The sequence below is a fragment of the Pan troglodytes genome, chromosome 9 (assembly GCF_028858775.2).
Source record: "Pan troglodytes isolate AG18354 chromosome 9, NHGRI_mPanTro3-v2.0_pri, whole genome shotgun sequence".
Taxonomy (NCBI): domain Eukaryota; kingdom Metazoa; phylum Chordata; class Mammalia; order Primates; family Hominidae; genus Pan; species Pan troglodytes.
The window spans coordinates 22333330-22348908 of NC_072407.2; the positions used below are offsets into that span (position 1 = coordinate 22333330).

The 15579-nt window shown below is 39.7% G+C and overlaps 1 protein-coding gene across 15 annotated transcripts in view; it reads right to left on the reverse strand.

The window, feature by feature from the left end:
• HPS5 (HPS5 biogenesis of lysosomal organelles complex 2 subunit 2) overlaps positions 1-15579 on the reverse strand; it is a 43946-nt gene that overhangs the window by 10323 nt on the left and 18044 nt on the right. For all 15 annotated transcript variants that reach the window (XR_010147149.1, XR_010147150.1, XR_010147151.1 and 12 more), the window contains 8 exons: positions 11902-11990; positions 9874-10052; positions 8647-8805; positions 7888-8074; positions 7089-7212; positions 6103-6252; positions 3967-4044; positions 2511-3088 (listed from right to left, as the gene is read on the reverse strand). Coding sequence is in view for 12 of the 15 variants with exons in the window: in XM_009460040.5 (XP_009458315.1) it covers positions 2511-3088; positions 3967-4044; positions 6103-6252; positions 7089-7212; positions 7888-8074; positions 8647-8805; positions 9874-10052; positions 11902-11990 (1544 nt within the window). In the remaining 3 variants the exon portion in view is untranslated. The remainder of the gene's footprint in view (positions 1-2510; positions 3089-3966; positions 4045-6102; positions 6253-7088; positions 7213-7887; positions 8075-8646; positions 8806-9873; positions 10053-11901; positions 11991-15579) is intronic.

Here is a 15579-nt window from a genome sequence, read left to right on the forward strand (position 1 = left end):
TGTTTATGTGTATGTGTGTGTAGACAGGGTCTTGCTACATTGCATAGGCTGGTGTGTGTGTTTTTGTGTGTGTAGAGACAGGGTCTTGCTACGTTGCCTAGGCTGGGCAAGTATTTTTAACTGCCTCTGAAGACAAATCCCAAATAACAGTTCCAAAAGCTGTTTCCCATAATTATCACATCATTAGAAGGGTGAGGCCTACTCACCAGGTTCTAAGAGCCAACATTCAATTTCTGATACATGCTTTTTTTAAAAAGTCATTTTTTCCCCAGTCTCATTGTTTCCCATTTGACTGTGTCAGGCAATAAGTACTTTAAAGGAATTCAGAGGAGGAGGCCATTCAGAGGTTTGGGGAAGCCTGATGACTGCGCGGGAGCTAAACCAGACATATCCACCTAAATTGAAGTAAGCAGCCATATCACTCAAATTGCCCACCATGCTTCCTCTAGACAGCACTGGTAGTAACAACTATCACTCTGGCTGATGGAGACTCTTTTCTGCTCTTCTGTGACTGGGTATGATCACATAATAGAGACAGATACAGTAAATTTACAATGAGTAATAATGTCACACATTTGAACTTACCTGAGGAGAAATAGCTTGTTTCTTATTTCACACAAAAGACAATCTACCTCAACTCAGAAAAAAAAAAAAAAATTATTATGCTTTTAACTGCTATATTTGAATTAAAGCAGATCTGTAACTATAGATCCATGTTTCTAGAAAGCTAAAATATCTTTAAGTAAGATGACATTAAAATGTATCTCTATTCACTTTTGGTAATGAATGAAAAGTTTGCTTAAAGTCTAAAGTATTAGAAATATGGCATCTGTTATTCAAGTAGGATTTGGAATTAAGAAAATTCACTTCTTCAAAAACATGGGACTATGGCTGCAGAAAGGGCAATGCATATAGTTTTTAGGGTATGAGAGCTGGTTTCTATTATATGTCAGGATGACATATGTGACCTTCAGCCAAGGTAGATACTGCTGGCTATGCACCAAAGTCTCTGAGGCAGACATGTAAGCAAGCTCTTCACCTATATTCATTCTTTTCCTCCTGGACAGGTTACATTTCCCAGTTTCCTTTGCAGTTAGTTGTGGCTATATGACGGAATTCTCATCAATGGAAATGTATACAGAAGAGAGGTAAGCCACTACCAGGCCAGGCCTATAAGACAGCACTTTCTACATGCTTTCCCCAGACATAGCAACCCAAACACGACCACATCCCTTAAGGGAAGATGGAGCTGAAAATAATGGAAGGAACTTGGAATGCTAGAATGCTGAATTACCACCTGGGAGACAGCTACCCACTGACCTGGAATACCTGTCCTGGACTGTTACATGAGCAAGAAATACACTTCTATTTATGTATGAATTACTTCATTATCAGATATTTATTACAGCAGTTTAGCTACCTAAGATCTCTCTCTGCCTCAGACTGCTTATCTATAAAATGGAATAACATCATCTACTCCAAACATTATTGTAAGGATGAAATGAGACAATGCTGAAAAGTGTTTACCATAATATCTGCCACACAATAAGTACCCCATATAGTATTTCTGTGTTAGTAAGTTACATGAGAGATTTTCTTCTTTTAATACATCTGCATTTATAAACATTTTACTTTAACCTCAACTTCCCCAGCACTGCTCTACCATTTTCTGAATGTCATTATGAGAGAAATAAAACTAATTTCTAGGGCCAGCCATGGTGGCTCACACCTATAATCCCAGCATTTTGGGAGGCCAAGGTGGGAAGACTGCTTTGAGGTCAGGATTTCAAGACCAACCTGGGCAACACAGTAAGACCCCATCTCTATAAAAAAATGAAGAAATCAGAGGGTACAGTGGCACATGCCTGTAATCCCATGACTCAGAAAACTGAGGCAGGAGGATCGCTTGAACCCAAGGGATCAAGGCTACAGTGAGCCATGATCACACCACTGCATTCCAGCCTGGGCACAGAGTGAGACCCTGTCTCTAAAAATAAAAAATAGGGCCAGGCACAGTGGTTGATGCCTGTGATCCCAACACTTTGGGAGGCCAAGGCAGGTGGATCACTTGAGGTCAGGCGTTTGAGACCAGCTTGGCCGACATGGCAAAACCCTGTCTCTACTAAAATACAAAAATTAGCTGGGCGTGGTGATGCACGCCTGCAGTCCCAGCTACTTGGGAGGCTGAGGCAAGACAATCACTTGAACCCAGGAGGCAGAGGTTTCAGTGAGCCAAGATGGCGCCACTGCACTCAAACAGAGTGAAACTCTGCCTCAAAAAAAAATAAAATAAATAAAAATTTAAAAACTAATTTCTTATAATCCAGTTGTAAATTTAACCAATGTCTGAAAGAACTATTAAAAGTTAAAATGAATGGAAAACAGAATGAAGGGTTGACCAGAACAGATGTGATTTTCTACTTAAATCTTTTTTTTAAACCCCATAATTCAAAGCTGCTAATGTTTTTTAATACAAATTTCTATCTTTGATAAGGCAATCTGAGTATTACCTTTCAATCCTTCAATAAAAGTATCCCAAACAGAAGGGCTATTACTGTAACTAAGCTTGATACTCTCCTTCGCTCTTTTCAAGTTCAGGAGAAAAAAGTACTTCTTCAGGAATTGGCAAGCCAGAATTTCAGGAGAGTACTGTTGCAAAGTGTGGTCCACATGTCCACTGGTGCTTTTGATCTTAGAATTCAATACATTCAACTCCAAACATAATGTTGTCAATTCAGCCAGGTCGTTCTGAAGACCACTTGCAATGGCGCATGGAGAACATATTTGAAACAGGTCATCCAAAGACTCCCTTGGACTCCTTACACATTCACATGCTGTTTTATCAACAGATTCTTCATTGCCTAAAGAGTCCCTTTTTTCTTTTTCATTATCTTCATCTAATATTCCCTTTTTTGATTCATTAACTAATAGTACATCCTGGTTCAATTTCATGGATGAGTTGTCAGTATCTGAAACGCCTGAAAAGTCCTTCATGGCAAATGTTTTTTCTAAATGTGAAAGCCACTCCTGTAAAACCATTCTCAGAGACTCGGATTCAAATAAAACCAGAGGGTCCTGTAGCTTGGTCCTATATAAAACAGACAAGTATGAAATTCATGTGTCATGTGTTTTTCTTAAAACAAATTAATTCATGCTAAATTAACCTAACCAATGTAACATACTCATGTGGAATAAACGTTACTTTTCAACTCTTTAAATAAAAACTATCTCAACAAGATGACAAAACAGAGAACATAAACTTTGTAGTGTTTTACTAATTCTTTTTTTTTTTTTTGAGATAGGGTCTTGTTTTGTCACCCAGGCTGGAGTGCAATGGCACAAACATAGCTCACTGCAGGCTCAAGTGATCCTCCCGCCTCAGCCTCCTGAGTAGCTGGGAATACAGGTACATGCCACTACACCCACTACACCCAGCTACTTTTGGTATTTGGGGTTTCATCATGTTGCCCTGGATGGTCTCAAACTTCTAAGCTCAAGCGATCCGCCCACCTCAGCCTTTCAAAATGCTGGGATTACAGTCATGAGCCACCACGCCCAACCTAATTCTTCAATTTCAATTCCAAATGAGGCTACCTCTGCCCCAAACTGTCTCAGGACCACTACTGATGGACTCAGAAAGTCATTCCCATTCTGGGTTTGTGTGAAGGCTGCCAATCTTCTCAGTAGTTTTACACACAAAGCTAGGAATACTGGAAGTCAAATACCAAAAAATTAACATGAAAAAAATCTTATTGCTGCCAAGAATGAAAACTTCAGTGCCTGGGTTTTTCCTATTAGTCCTAGGAAGGCAACTTGGACTTAATAAAAGGAAAGACCATTTATAGCAACTTCTCTAATCAACTATATATTTCATATAAGGCCCATAAAAGACTTACAATATAATGATTCACTTCATTTACTAAACTGCCTTGAGAAGTCACTATAAAAGTTTCTCATTATACTCACATTGCTTCTGCTGTTGCTACTTTAAGCTCCTGGAACCTGTCTTCTTCTGGAGGTGGACTAGTTACCTCTTTTTCCTCCCTAAAAAAGTGTGAAAAATAACAATAACATTCACAAGAGTTAGAGGGGATCAGAGCTTTTTTTCTGAGACAGGGTCTCACTCTGTCGCCCAGGCTGCAGTGCAGTGCAGTGATCTCGGTTCATTGCAACCTCCGCCTCCCGGGTTCAAGCAATTCTCCCTGCCTCAGCCCCAGAGCTTTCTTAGACAAATATTTCTTTTTTTTTTTTTTTTTTTTTTTTTTTTGAGACAGAGTCACGCTCTGTTGCCTAGGCTGGAGTGCAGTGGCATGATCTCTGCTCACTGCAAGCTCCACCTCCCAGGTTCACACCATTCTCCCGCCTCAGCCTCCCGAATAGCTGGGACTACAGGCACCCGGCACCATGCCTGGCTAATTTTGTTCTTGTATTTTTAGTAGAGATGGGGTTTCATCATGTTAGTCAGGATGGTCTCGATCTCCTGACCTCGTGATCCACCTGCCTCGGCCTCCTAAAGTGCGTGAGCCACCGCGCCTGGCCCTTAGACAAATATTTCTCATGCTTACTAACGGCAAGTATTATACTCATGTTACATAAGACAAATAGATGAATAGAAAAGGTGGTCCTTGGCCTCAAGGTGATAAGCTCCAGTAAGCTCTCATTAGACAGAAAGGCATGCAAACAACTAAGTATAATTTAAAAAAAGAGTAAGTTGAATACCAAAGAGCAGCTCTTTAAAAGAGCATTGTGATATGAAAACAGAGAAGAAGAAATAATTTTTCTGAGTAGGGAAAGGGACATATTCCTAAGGAGGTATTATTTGTGTCACAAAAAATGGCGGGAGAATCCTCTGGATAGAAGACATAGCATGAAGAAAGGTAGTAAAGTGTCAGTGTACACACTTAGTTCTCCGATAGGAGTGAAATTTATAGCACTTAGAAGGATGTGGCTAGAAAGGTAGCTAAGGTCAGATAGAAGGCTGCATTAAATGCCATGTCAAAAAATCTGTACTTTTTTCTATAAACGTATGGATTCACTAAGTTATTCTGAGGATTACAAATCTTTTATTTCATCTGACTGTCCAGATGCACTGGTCCCATGGGTTTCTCCCTTAATTCCTGGGTAAGTGCTGAATTCGTTTGCCTTTAATACCCAGATTCCCTGAACTATAAGGCAGAAGCCAGAGAGACAAGATACTCCACACTATGCCCGATTAAGGGCTCTGCTACAACTCTACTACACAAGGACCAGGCCACCAGCATATTATGGGAAGGTACCTGACAGGACATCAATGCCAACTGCTTGATCAACGTTGCCTAAAGAATCCCTTGTTTTCTTTTTCATTATCTCAATCTAATATTCTCTTTATTAGAGAATAAAGTATTATACTCATGTTACATGAGACAATTAGATGAATATAAAAGGTGGTCCTTTTGCTATTGCTTGATGAGTCCTTGACTCATCAAATAATAGCACATTTTGGATCTTACAGGCCAGAGAGCATCAGTGACATTCCCAAAGTCACATACTAGTCATACGCAGAGCCAGGATGAGGTCTAGATCCTTGGTCATCCTACTCTTAATATAATACTCCTGTGAGATCCCAGAAGTTTGAAGAGATTATGGGGGAAGGAGGGGAGTTATGCAGGGGAAAGATGGAAGAAGTACTAAATTAAAACTCTGCTCAATAGATCTGCTTCGGGGTGATGTAATTTTTCAACACTTTGTGGAATTTCACAGTTTTTATAAGCTACACAAACAATCTTCAATGAATGCAGACATACATGTGCCTCCTTGAAAAGGACATAGTCTATGGCACAGGTGTCCAATTTTTGGCTTCCCCGGGCCACATGGGAAGAATTGTCTTGGGCCACACATAAAATACACTAACATTAACAATAGCTGATGAGCTATTAAAAAAAAAAATCACAAAAAAACTCATGTTTTCAGAAACTTGACAAATTTGTGTTGGGCCACGTTCAAAGCCATCCTGGAACACATGAGGCCCATGGGCCACAGGCTGCACAAGGTTGGTCTATGGCTTTCTTAAAACTGACAGCTGGATTCCCTAGAATGTATAGAGATTTATGTGTAAGGGCTTACTCAGTGTCTTCCTCCTTTGGGCAGGTATCTGAACTCACATCCTCTTCACATGATTGCTCATCACCCCTGAGCTCTGGTCTCACTTTCAGATCAGGGCTCGTGTGAAGGGTGCCAATCTTCTCAGTAGTTTTACGCACAAAGCTAGAAACACTAGAAGTCAAATAACAAAAAACTAACATGAATAAAAACTTATTACTGAGAAAACTCAGGTTTTCATTCTTCAGTTTTCTTGGTTTCTATTAGTCCTAGGGAGGCAACTTGGACTTAGTAAGGACTGTTTATAGCAACTTCTCTGTTCAAATAATAGTATTTCACGTATATAAACTTACAATATAATGATTCACATTATTTACTAAACTGCCCTAAGAAATCAGTGTTTCAGCGCTAAAGAAAAGGTCTTTAACTCCAGCTGTATCTGTAATATTTCTGTCAACTTAGGCAAAGCCATGTGATCATCAGCCCCATTCTGGTCACAGAATAAAGAATTGCTTCATGTAACTCAGCTGTTAACTAGTCACAATATACCCTTCTTAAGCAAAATTTGTATCCAGTAAGACTCAGATAAGCAGTTAAGTAGCTGCACAAAGTCTTCTCTCTTAATCTCAAATGTCAACCCTGGTCCCATGGAGTAGCTAGAAAAGAATTCTGAAAAGACTCCAAGTCTGAGCCCAAACTGACCATTAGAAAGGATCAACTAAAGACTAATGTAATGATACGTGGAAACTATTCCCATCAGAGATTTTTAATTTTTGATCTCTTGAGGGTGGGGGCACCTACATCTGCAACAACTCAAATACCAGCTGCTAAAACAGAGGGAAGCTAGACTCTCCCCAAGGTAAATGAGAAGTTAATAGCTCCATATGACAAGTTATATGGAAAACAAGAGACTTCCTTTTTCTCATTTTCCATTCTCAGCACAAATTACCTAATGTGAGAACTGAAATAAGATCAGTAATGGAATTAAATGACAAGACTAATTGGTTTACCTTTCTTTGACAGCCTGAAGAGACACAAGAGGAGATGGAGAACGAAATGGTAATGGAATGCCGAAGGGGAGAAAAGTTTCATTCTTATCTGTCTCAAACATCACTGGAGCATGAGAAACATTGTCTAATGAATGGAATCAGGAAAAAAAGAAACAAAATCTAATCACGTGGGAGTTGTTTTAATCTTTAAAAAAATTCCGAAATGAATAAACCGAAAGAAATGAAGGATTCAATACCAAAATCACAACTGACCCAGAAACAAATGAGTGGAACACAGGTTTACAAAACGCACGGGATGGTCCACATAAAACACCGAGGCATGTACCTTCATTTGCCTACTAACCCTGAGTCCCCATAAGTCAAAAAGGGAGTTTAGGATCTCTATTATTCTCTTCTCACTAGTTCAGCCACAGGAATACTCGCACATCGAAAAAGGAAGGCAATGACCCCCAAAAACTGCAGTAATTTTTCAATCCTGATGAAAAATAATTTGGTTAGTCAGAATAAAATCTTCCCACTCTTTTGGTTAATGACCTTTCTTTCATAACCTTTCCAGCATTTTGATGCATGATCAAAAACAGGCCCTAATGTTAGTCCAAACATGAGGGGAAAAAATACTAAACATAAACCAACTCTTCTAGTAGGGAGCAGATCTGTAGATCTGGATGGAAAGTTCTATCAACATGTTAAAAATTATTAACACTTCAGAGAAATTCTGTGCACAAGATAATCCTGGTAACAAGAGCTCGTGGAAAATAATGGCTTCACATCAAGAACCAACAACAGACACATTCATCACCTTCATTTCCGTGTGAGCCACAGCACTGATCTGGCAGGTCCTCTTCCTGCTGTGAGGTGAATTCTTTAAATCTCTCATCTTCTGAGAGGGTTTGGCTGTGAAGGGAGCAAGAGTCTTCATCTGACTGACTGCCTCTTCTACTACTAATGATACGATAAATACCAGAGTCCAAGATGCTGAAACTTTCCTAAAAATTAAAAGAATTCCAAAAAAAAAAGGTAAAAATTTCCTTTATAACGTTAATATAACTTCTGTAGAGAAATACCAACACTCAAATAGAAAGTTAATAACAACCATTATGGCTTATTAGAACAAACTGATGAGCAAGGCTTAGGTGCCTGGCAGCTGGGTCACTCCGTGTGCTAGTGGCATCAGCTGCCATATTTCTCTAGCTTGTCTTCATAAAGCTTGGTAGTGAGAATGGGGATTAAATGAGATAATCCAGAGCTGCATTCAGGCTCAAATTAGCATGAAGCACCTGAAATCACATATTAGAGCAACGTACCTTATGCTGGGAGCTATATGAGTATATCAGGGAACAAAAAATAATAAACAATGACAAAACAAAATGTGGCTCCAAGACACACCTAAATGGAGGCTTCACAGAGCTGAGCCACTAGCTGAACAAAAGTTCACCCCTTCCCACCAAAAAACATAAATGGAAAGGACAACAAATTTGGGGATCCTAGAGGTAAATAAGAACAACCGAAGATGGAAAAATCTTACCCTACAAAATCCTTTAAAGGTGAGAATACTTACATGTGATGAAATGGAGCTTCTTCTACTGCTACAAGCTGAATCCAAAGGTTCAAATTTTAAGATCAATTCTTCCAGTTGCGAAATTAGATCATTGTAGGTGCCATGGTCCAGCTGAGATTTCAAATGCTCCAATTTATCTGCAGTCAAAGTTTTTCTTGCCTAATAAAACAACATCGCAATGGAATAGCTATTTGTAGGTAAATCTATATTCAAATGGCCAATATATTGAAAGAGGTCTAGGCCGGGCACGGTGGCTCACGCCTGTAATCCCAGCACTCTGGGAGGCCGAGGCGGGCAGATCCCCTGAGGTCAGGAGTTCGAGACAAGCCTGGCCAACATGGTGAAACCCCGTCTCCACTAAAAATACAAAAATTAGCTGGGCGTGGGGGCAGGCATCTGTAATCCCAGCTACTCGGGAGGCTGAGGCAGGAGAATCATTTGAACCTGGGAGGCGGAGGTTGCAGTGAGCTGAGATCGCACCATTGCACTCCACTCCAGCCTGGGGGACAAGAGTGAGACTTCATCTCAACAAAAAAAAAAAAAAGAAAGAAAGAAGTCTAATATAGGACATAAAACTTCAATGGTGCTTTAAAAAGGCTTAGCAAGCTGGAGAAAGATTTAATGAGAATTTTCTTAGGAATTAAGAATTTAAGGCCACGTGTGGTGGCTGATACACTTTGGGAGGCCAAAGTGGGCGGATCACTTGAGGTCAGGAGTTCGAGATCAGCCTGGCCAACATGGTGAAACCCCGTCTCTACTAAAAATACAAAAAAAATCAGCTAGGTGTGGTGGCGAGCGCCTGTAGTCGCAGCTACTCAGGAGGCTGAGACACGCGAATCGCTTGAACCCAGGAGGCAGAGGTTGCAGTGGGCCGAGATTGTGCCATTGCACTCCAGCCTGGGTGACAGAGCGAGACTGTCTCAAAATAATAATAATAATAATAATAATTTAATTAAAATTTACCATATACGCAATTATCCCCCTTAAAAACAAGTTCTGAAACAAATTCGTATGTAAATTTGATGTTTTAAATGAAAATTGTACCCTCTTTCTTACCCTCTATCCACCCCTAGATATATCTATCATGCTTTCTCTGGGCATGTATTGCTGTATCTGTAGGTCACACAGACAGGGTTAATAAAATCAAGCAACTTTGTAACACAATCTTGCAAGCTAGGAGAGTTTCACCAATCCATGGTAAAGATGTCTAGGTAAGCTCTGACTCACTCTGCTGGCAATGACAGAATTTTGGAAAAGACAGCATGTACGAGCAGCCAAGTTCCATAGGCCTCTTCTTAGCAGGCGTTCCACACAGCGCTCCACAGATATCAGGGAGAGATGTGAGACTTTCCCATTTAGGTGCAAACAGAACAATTCATTCCTACAGACAGCCACATCCTGAATATCTACGAAAACCACAGGTGTGAACATACAAAATGTTAACCAAATACCCCTTACAATTTTAAAAGGGATGCAATTATTCTAATAAATTCATTTCTTACGTAGGGTTTGGCTTGACTGAATTTCATCTCTATTTTTGTACTTGCAGTTCAATGAAGAAATCATATTTTAGAAACTATTCTAAAAAGATCAAGAATAAAAGATGTGAAGAAAGAACTATATCTCTCTGACCTAAAGTCCTATGTTTAAAAATGCTGTTTTCTGTGAAAAGAAATTGGGACATTAAAAGAGGATAATCTACATTAGAGGCCAGACTATAAGGTTCGAGTGTTACAACCTGGTCCTCAATGAATGGATTTTAACATAGTATGTAAATCAATATACAGTTCATGAGAAAATATCTGCCTTCAAGAAAATATCTGTCTTGGCAGAGTATCCTGAAAGGACTTAAAAGACTACTTTTCAAGGGACATACTTAAGAAATTTAAGCCACAAGAAAGTCACTGTTGATAAGACCAGTAAGTAATGATTTCTTTCTCTCTCCTTTTTTGGTTTTTACAAACATAGAAAAAGAACCAAAAAGTCAACATAACACTCTCTACTGAGCAGCAATGGTAAAAAAGCTAGATTTCCCCCACTTCTGGTTTTAACCCAAAGAATATAGAGATTGATTTTCTGTCTCAGTCACATATGATGGCTGTTGCTCCCACAAGAACAATTTGAACCCCAAACTATAAAGATACAAAATGGGAGTCAAAGTAAGACTTCTGGCAGGGATAAAGACTCAGGGCAATAGAGGGAAAAATAACCTGTTTGTTCCTTTTCAGCAGTTACTAATGAAAACTGCACTTAAAATTACTCATGAAAACTGGAAGACACTATGTTAAGTGAAATAAGCTAGGAACAGAAAGTTAAAGACCACATGTTCTCATTTATATGCAGAAGCTAGAAAAATGTGATCTCACAGAGGTAAAAAAGCAGAACAGAGGTGACTAGATTCTGGGAAGGGTAAGAGGAAGGAGAAGACAGGGAAAAGACTTGTTAAAGGATACAAAATTATAGCTAGATAGGAGGAATAAATTCTACTGTTCCATAGCATTGTAGGATGACTATAGTTAATAATAATGTATGTTTTCAAAGAGCTAGAAGGATAATGAATGTTCCCAACATGAAGAGCTAATAAATGTTTAACATGGTAGATATGCTAACCACCCTGATCTGATCAGGGTACACTATACACTGCATGTATCGAAACATATTATGGGGTACATATTTATGTACCCCATAAATATGTACAATTATTATGTGTCAATTAAAAAATAAATAAAATGACTCATGAAAAGATAAATAGCTGAATGCAAATTCACTAATGCATGTTTGGGAAGTACCTTACAATGGGAAATATCTATGGTCAATCGTTAAAAGAAACGTGACTGGGCACGGTGGCTCACACCTGTAATCATACATGCTTGTAATCCCAGAACTTTGGGAGGCTGAGGCCAGCAGATCACCTGAGGTCAGGAATTTGAGACCAGCCTGGCCAACATGGCGAAACTCCATCTCTACTAAAAATACAAAAATTAGCCAGGTGTGGTGGTGCGTGCCTGTAATCCCAGCTACTCAGGAGGCTGAGGCAGGAGAATCACTTGAACCCAGGAGGCGGAGGTTGCTGTGAGCCAAGATCGCACCAGTGCACTCCAGCCTGGGTGACAGAGCAAGACTTAGTCTCAAAAAAAAAAAAAAAAAAGTCATCCCATCCTGTTTTTCAACTTCTTAAATTACAAGAGAATGCTCCTACAATAATCAAATTTTCATAAGCATGAGATTAAAAATTACAAAGAAAAATATAATTACCTTTGACTTCACTCCAAAGAAGAACTTGAACATTCTGAGGAATGAAAATATAAATTCCTCTTTCTGTCCAAGTCAGCACACAATGCTCACTGCAAGAGAAGAAGTCAAGAGAATTCAAGTGTGCTAGGATACAAAAGTTTATAATTCCCCGAATTCAGATCCTTGCATTAGCTATTAAAGTAAAATCAGACTGTACAAAGAAAACACAAGAGTGATCCAGCTAATTGAGTCCTAACAACTCCTTTCTGTCTGTAACAACAGCCCACTAATAAATAGCATAAAATGATGCCAAATTGGGAAAATTCAGACACATATACTAGATATTTTCCAGGAAAAGAAAAGGGTCAGCTGGGTGCAGTGGCTCACGCCTGTAGTCCCAGCACTTTGGGAGGCCAAGGTGGGTGGATCACTTGAGGTCAGGAGTTTGAGACTAGCCAGACCAACATGGTGAAACCCTGTCTCTATTAAAAACAGAAAAATTAGCCGGGCATGGTGGCATGTGCCTGTAATCCCAGCTACTCAGGAGGCTGAGGCAGGAGAATCACTTACCGGGAGGCGGAGGTTGCAGTGAGCCAAGATTGTGCCACTGCACTCCAGCCTGGGTGACAGCCTGGGTGACTCTGTCTCAAAAAAAAAAAAAAAAAAGAAAGAAAGAAAAGGCTGGTATCTGGAAAAAGAAAAGCTTAGGGACCTTTACCTGATATTTGTTAAAGCAGCTGAACTTTCCATACTGGACATGATAGGGGCACATTTAAAACAAAGACTAACATCTTACTGCCAATCATTACTCTAGTGAGCCACTTTTAGGAACAGTAATATTTTGATGTTGTTAGTTGTGTGTGGGCAACAAAAAGCTGAGAACTCCTGGTCAACGATGTGCCAGGAGCTTTATTAAAGGCTCTGTCTATATTACCTAACTTTGTAGAAGCCAATCAAGGTAGATATACTATTCTTATTAAAAAGAGAAAAAGCTAAGGCTCAGAGAAATAAAATAATATACCAAAGGCCATTCAGCATGAAATGTAGATGAGTCAGAATTTATACTGGATATGCAGGATAGTCTGGCTCCAAAACCTGGACTTTTTTCCTATATAACACAGAATCTACTTCCTCCTCCACTTATCTTCACTAACCTACCCACTATTATCTGGAATCCTAACTATTCCACTTAACTGAATTCTCAAAAAGTCACAGATTCCCAAACTGCCAAACCCAATAACCCTTCATCACTTCCCATTTTCTCAACCCCAAGCAGAAGCCAACCCTGCTAACTGTTCTCTGCTTCTTGAACCTCACCTCCTGGGGCTCCTGGACACTGCATTTTCTTGGTTCTCTTTCTCTCCAGTCCTCTGGTCTGGAGGACTCATCTTTTTCTACTCATCTTTTTCTATACTTACTCGTATAAATTTATCTCATATATTTCATTTATTCTCTCAAGGCTGCTACTATTTTTTATATACCACTGGTAATCTCCACTTCCTAATGCTGTTCAGGACATTCTCCAACTTACAATGTTCTTAATCTAGCCACCTCTCAAGGATCAGAAGTTCTACTTCCCTCTGAAATCCTCCCTTACAGCCCACAACACTCACCCTATTTCTTGCACTCAACCTATTTCTTATACTCTGCTCATATGGCACTTAATCATCTACTGCACTGTCACAACTCTTACTTCTTATTGTTGTTAAACTTTTTGGAGAAATAAATCACATCTCTCCAATAAATTATACTCTTAAGAACAGGGACTATATTTCTTTTTCCTTTATGTTTCCAAGAGTACTAAAAATGGTTCCATGTGGCTATGAAACTAATTGATTTTTAACAGGAGTTGGGCCCTCATGTAAGTGTTAAATATTTTGTCAATATGAAAGACCAGATCACTATCCCTACAGGAAAGTAATCTTTGTCATAAAATGCAAGAAATGGTCAGAATCTGAATCCAAAGTAAAATTGAGAAGGCTGCCTTCAAGAGTCAAAGGAGAAAAAAAGCGGGGGGGGGGTGGGGGGGGGGGTCAGAGGATCCCTGAGAAAGAGATACAGGATCATAATTTTGATACTGAACCTGACATTCAGCTTGGAAAATTCCTTAGGAATAGCAACCTAGATTAGATGGGGGGCTGAGGACGGGAACTTAGATAAAAGCTGATACTTGTAATTTATACATTCCTTGTCCCCTTATCCCTTCACTGATAATAAATGGGGACATAAGCCTAACAGCATTGTTTTAGAAGTTCCAGAAAGGAAAGTGATATCAATGTGCCTGAAAGGAAACAAAGTACATAAGGATGCCCCCTCTGGGATTTATGGGTTGCAACAGTAAAAGTCCCATAGGGCACATTGTACGAATGAAAAACATAAACAAACAGGAATGAAAAGAAGCCCTCTCTTCATGTTTTCGAAAAAACTCTTTGTTGAATTCACTATCATTTGAGAGTTTTCTATGTGTCTAGCACTGCCGATAGAAAAGGAGTTGACAATCTGATGCTGGGATGCATATTCATAATACAGTAAGACAGTGGCAATGATAAAGGAATGAATATGGTTTGACAACAGTACATGCACAGAAATAGGTTGTCTAACATAAGCCTCTTGGAGGAATCAGCAGAAGTTTCAAAGTGGCGTTAATTGTTGCTTTAGCTGAGGAATAGGCAGAGCCAGATCATCAAAGGCTTTCTGTCTACCATGGTAGGGACTATAACAGGAGCTTTAAATAGCTACAGCCAAAAGAATAACTCTACCAGGAGAGCTAAGTGTATTGTGGCCCAACTACTAGAAAACATATTCTTGGGTACTTTGGGAAGCCGAGGCAGGTGGATTGCCTGAGCTCAGGAGTTCGAGACCAGCCTGGGCAACATGGTGAAACCCCATCCCTACTAAAATACAAAAAATTAGCCAGGCGTGGTGGCGTGCGCCTGTGAGTCCCAGCTACTTGGAAGGCTGAGGCAGGAGAATTGCTAGAACCTGGGAGGCAAAGGCTGCAGTGAGCTAAGATCGCGCCACTGCACTCCAATGTGGATGACAGAGCAAGACTCCGTCTCTTAAAAAAAAAAAAAAAAACTTGGGTAAGGGACTTCCCAATACCCTGCACATCACATCATAGTCAACAAATATTTATTAAGTATCTATCATGTGCCAGGCATTAGGCCAAGCATTGAAAAAATAATAGTCAACAAAACAGAAATAAAGCCTTCATGGAGCTCACTGTTTAGGGTAAGACATGTATAAATATTATATTAATATGTAATTATAAACTGTGACAAGTGCCACAAAGGAAGAATGCTAAAGGAGGAAGAGTTTTTAATATGCTTTATCTAATTATGGGTAAATAAATAAATGTCTTTCTCTAGTAACTTTCATGATGAATTATGGAGTTACTAAAGTGTTATAATGTCTATAATTCACTTTTTTTTTTTTTTTGAGACAGAGTCTTGCTCTGTGGCCCAGGCTGGAGTGCAATGGCACGATCTCGGCTCACTGCAACCTCTACCTTCCAGGTTCAAGCGATTCTCCTGCCTCAGCCTCCCTACTAGCTGGGATTACAGGAGCATGCCACTATGCCTGGCTAATTTTTGTATTTTTAGTAGAGACAGGGTTTCTCCATGTTGATAGGCTAGTCTTGAACTCCTGACCTCAGATGATCTGTCCGCCTCGGTCTCCCAAAGTGCTGGGATTACAGGC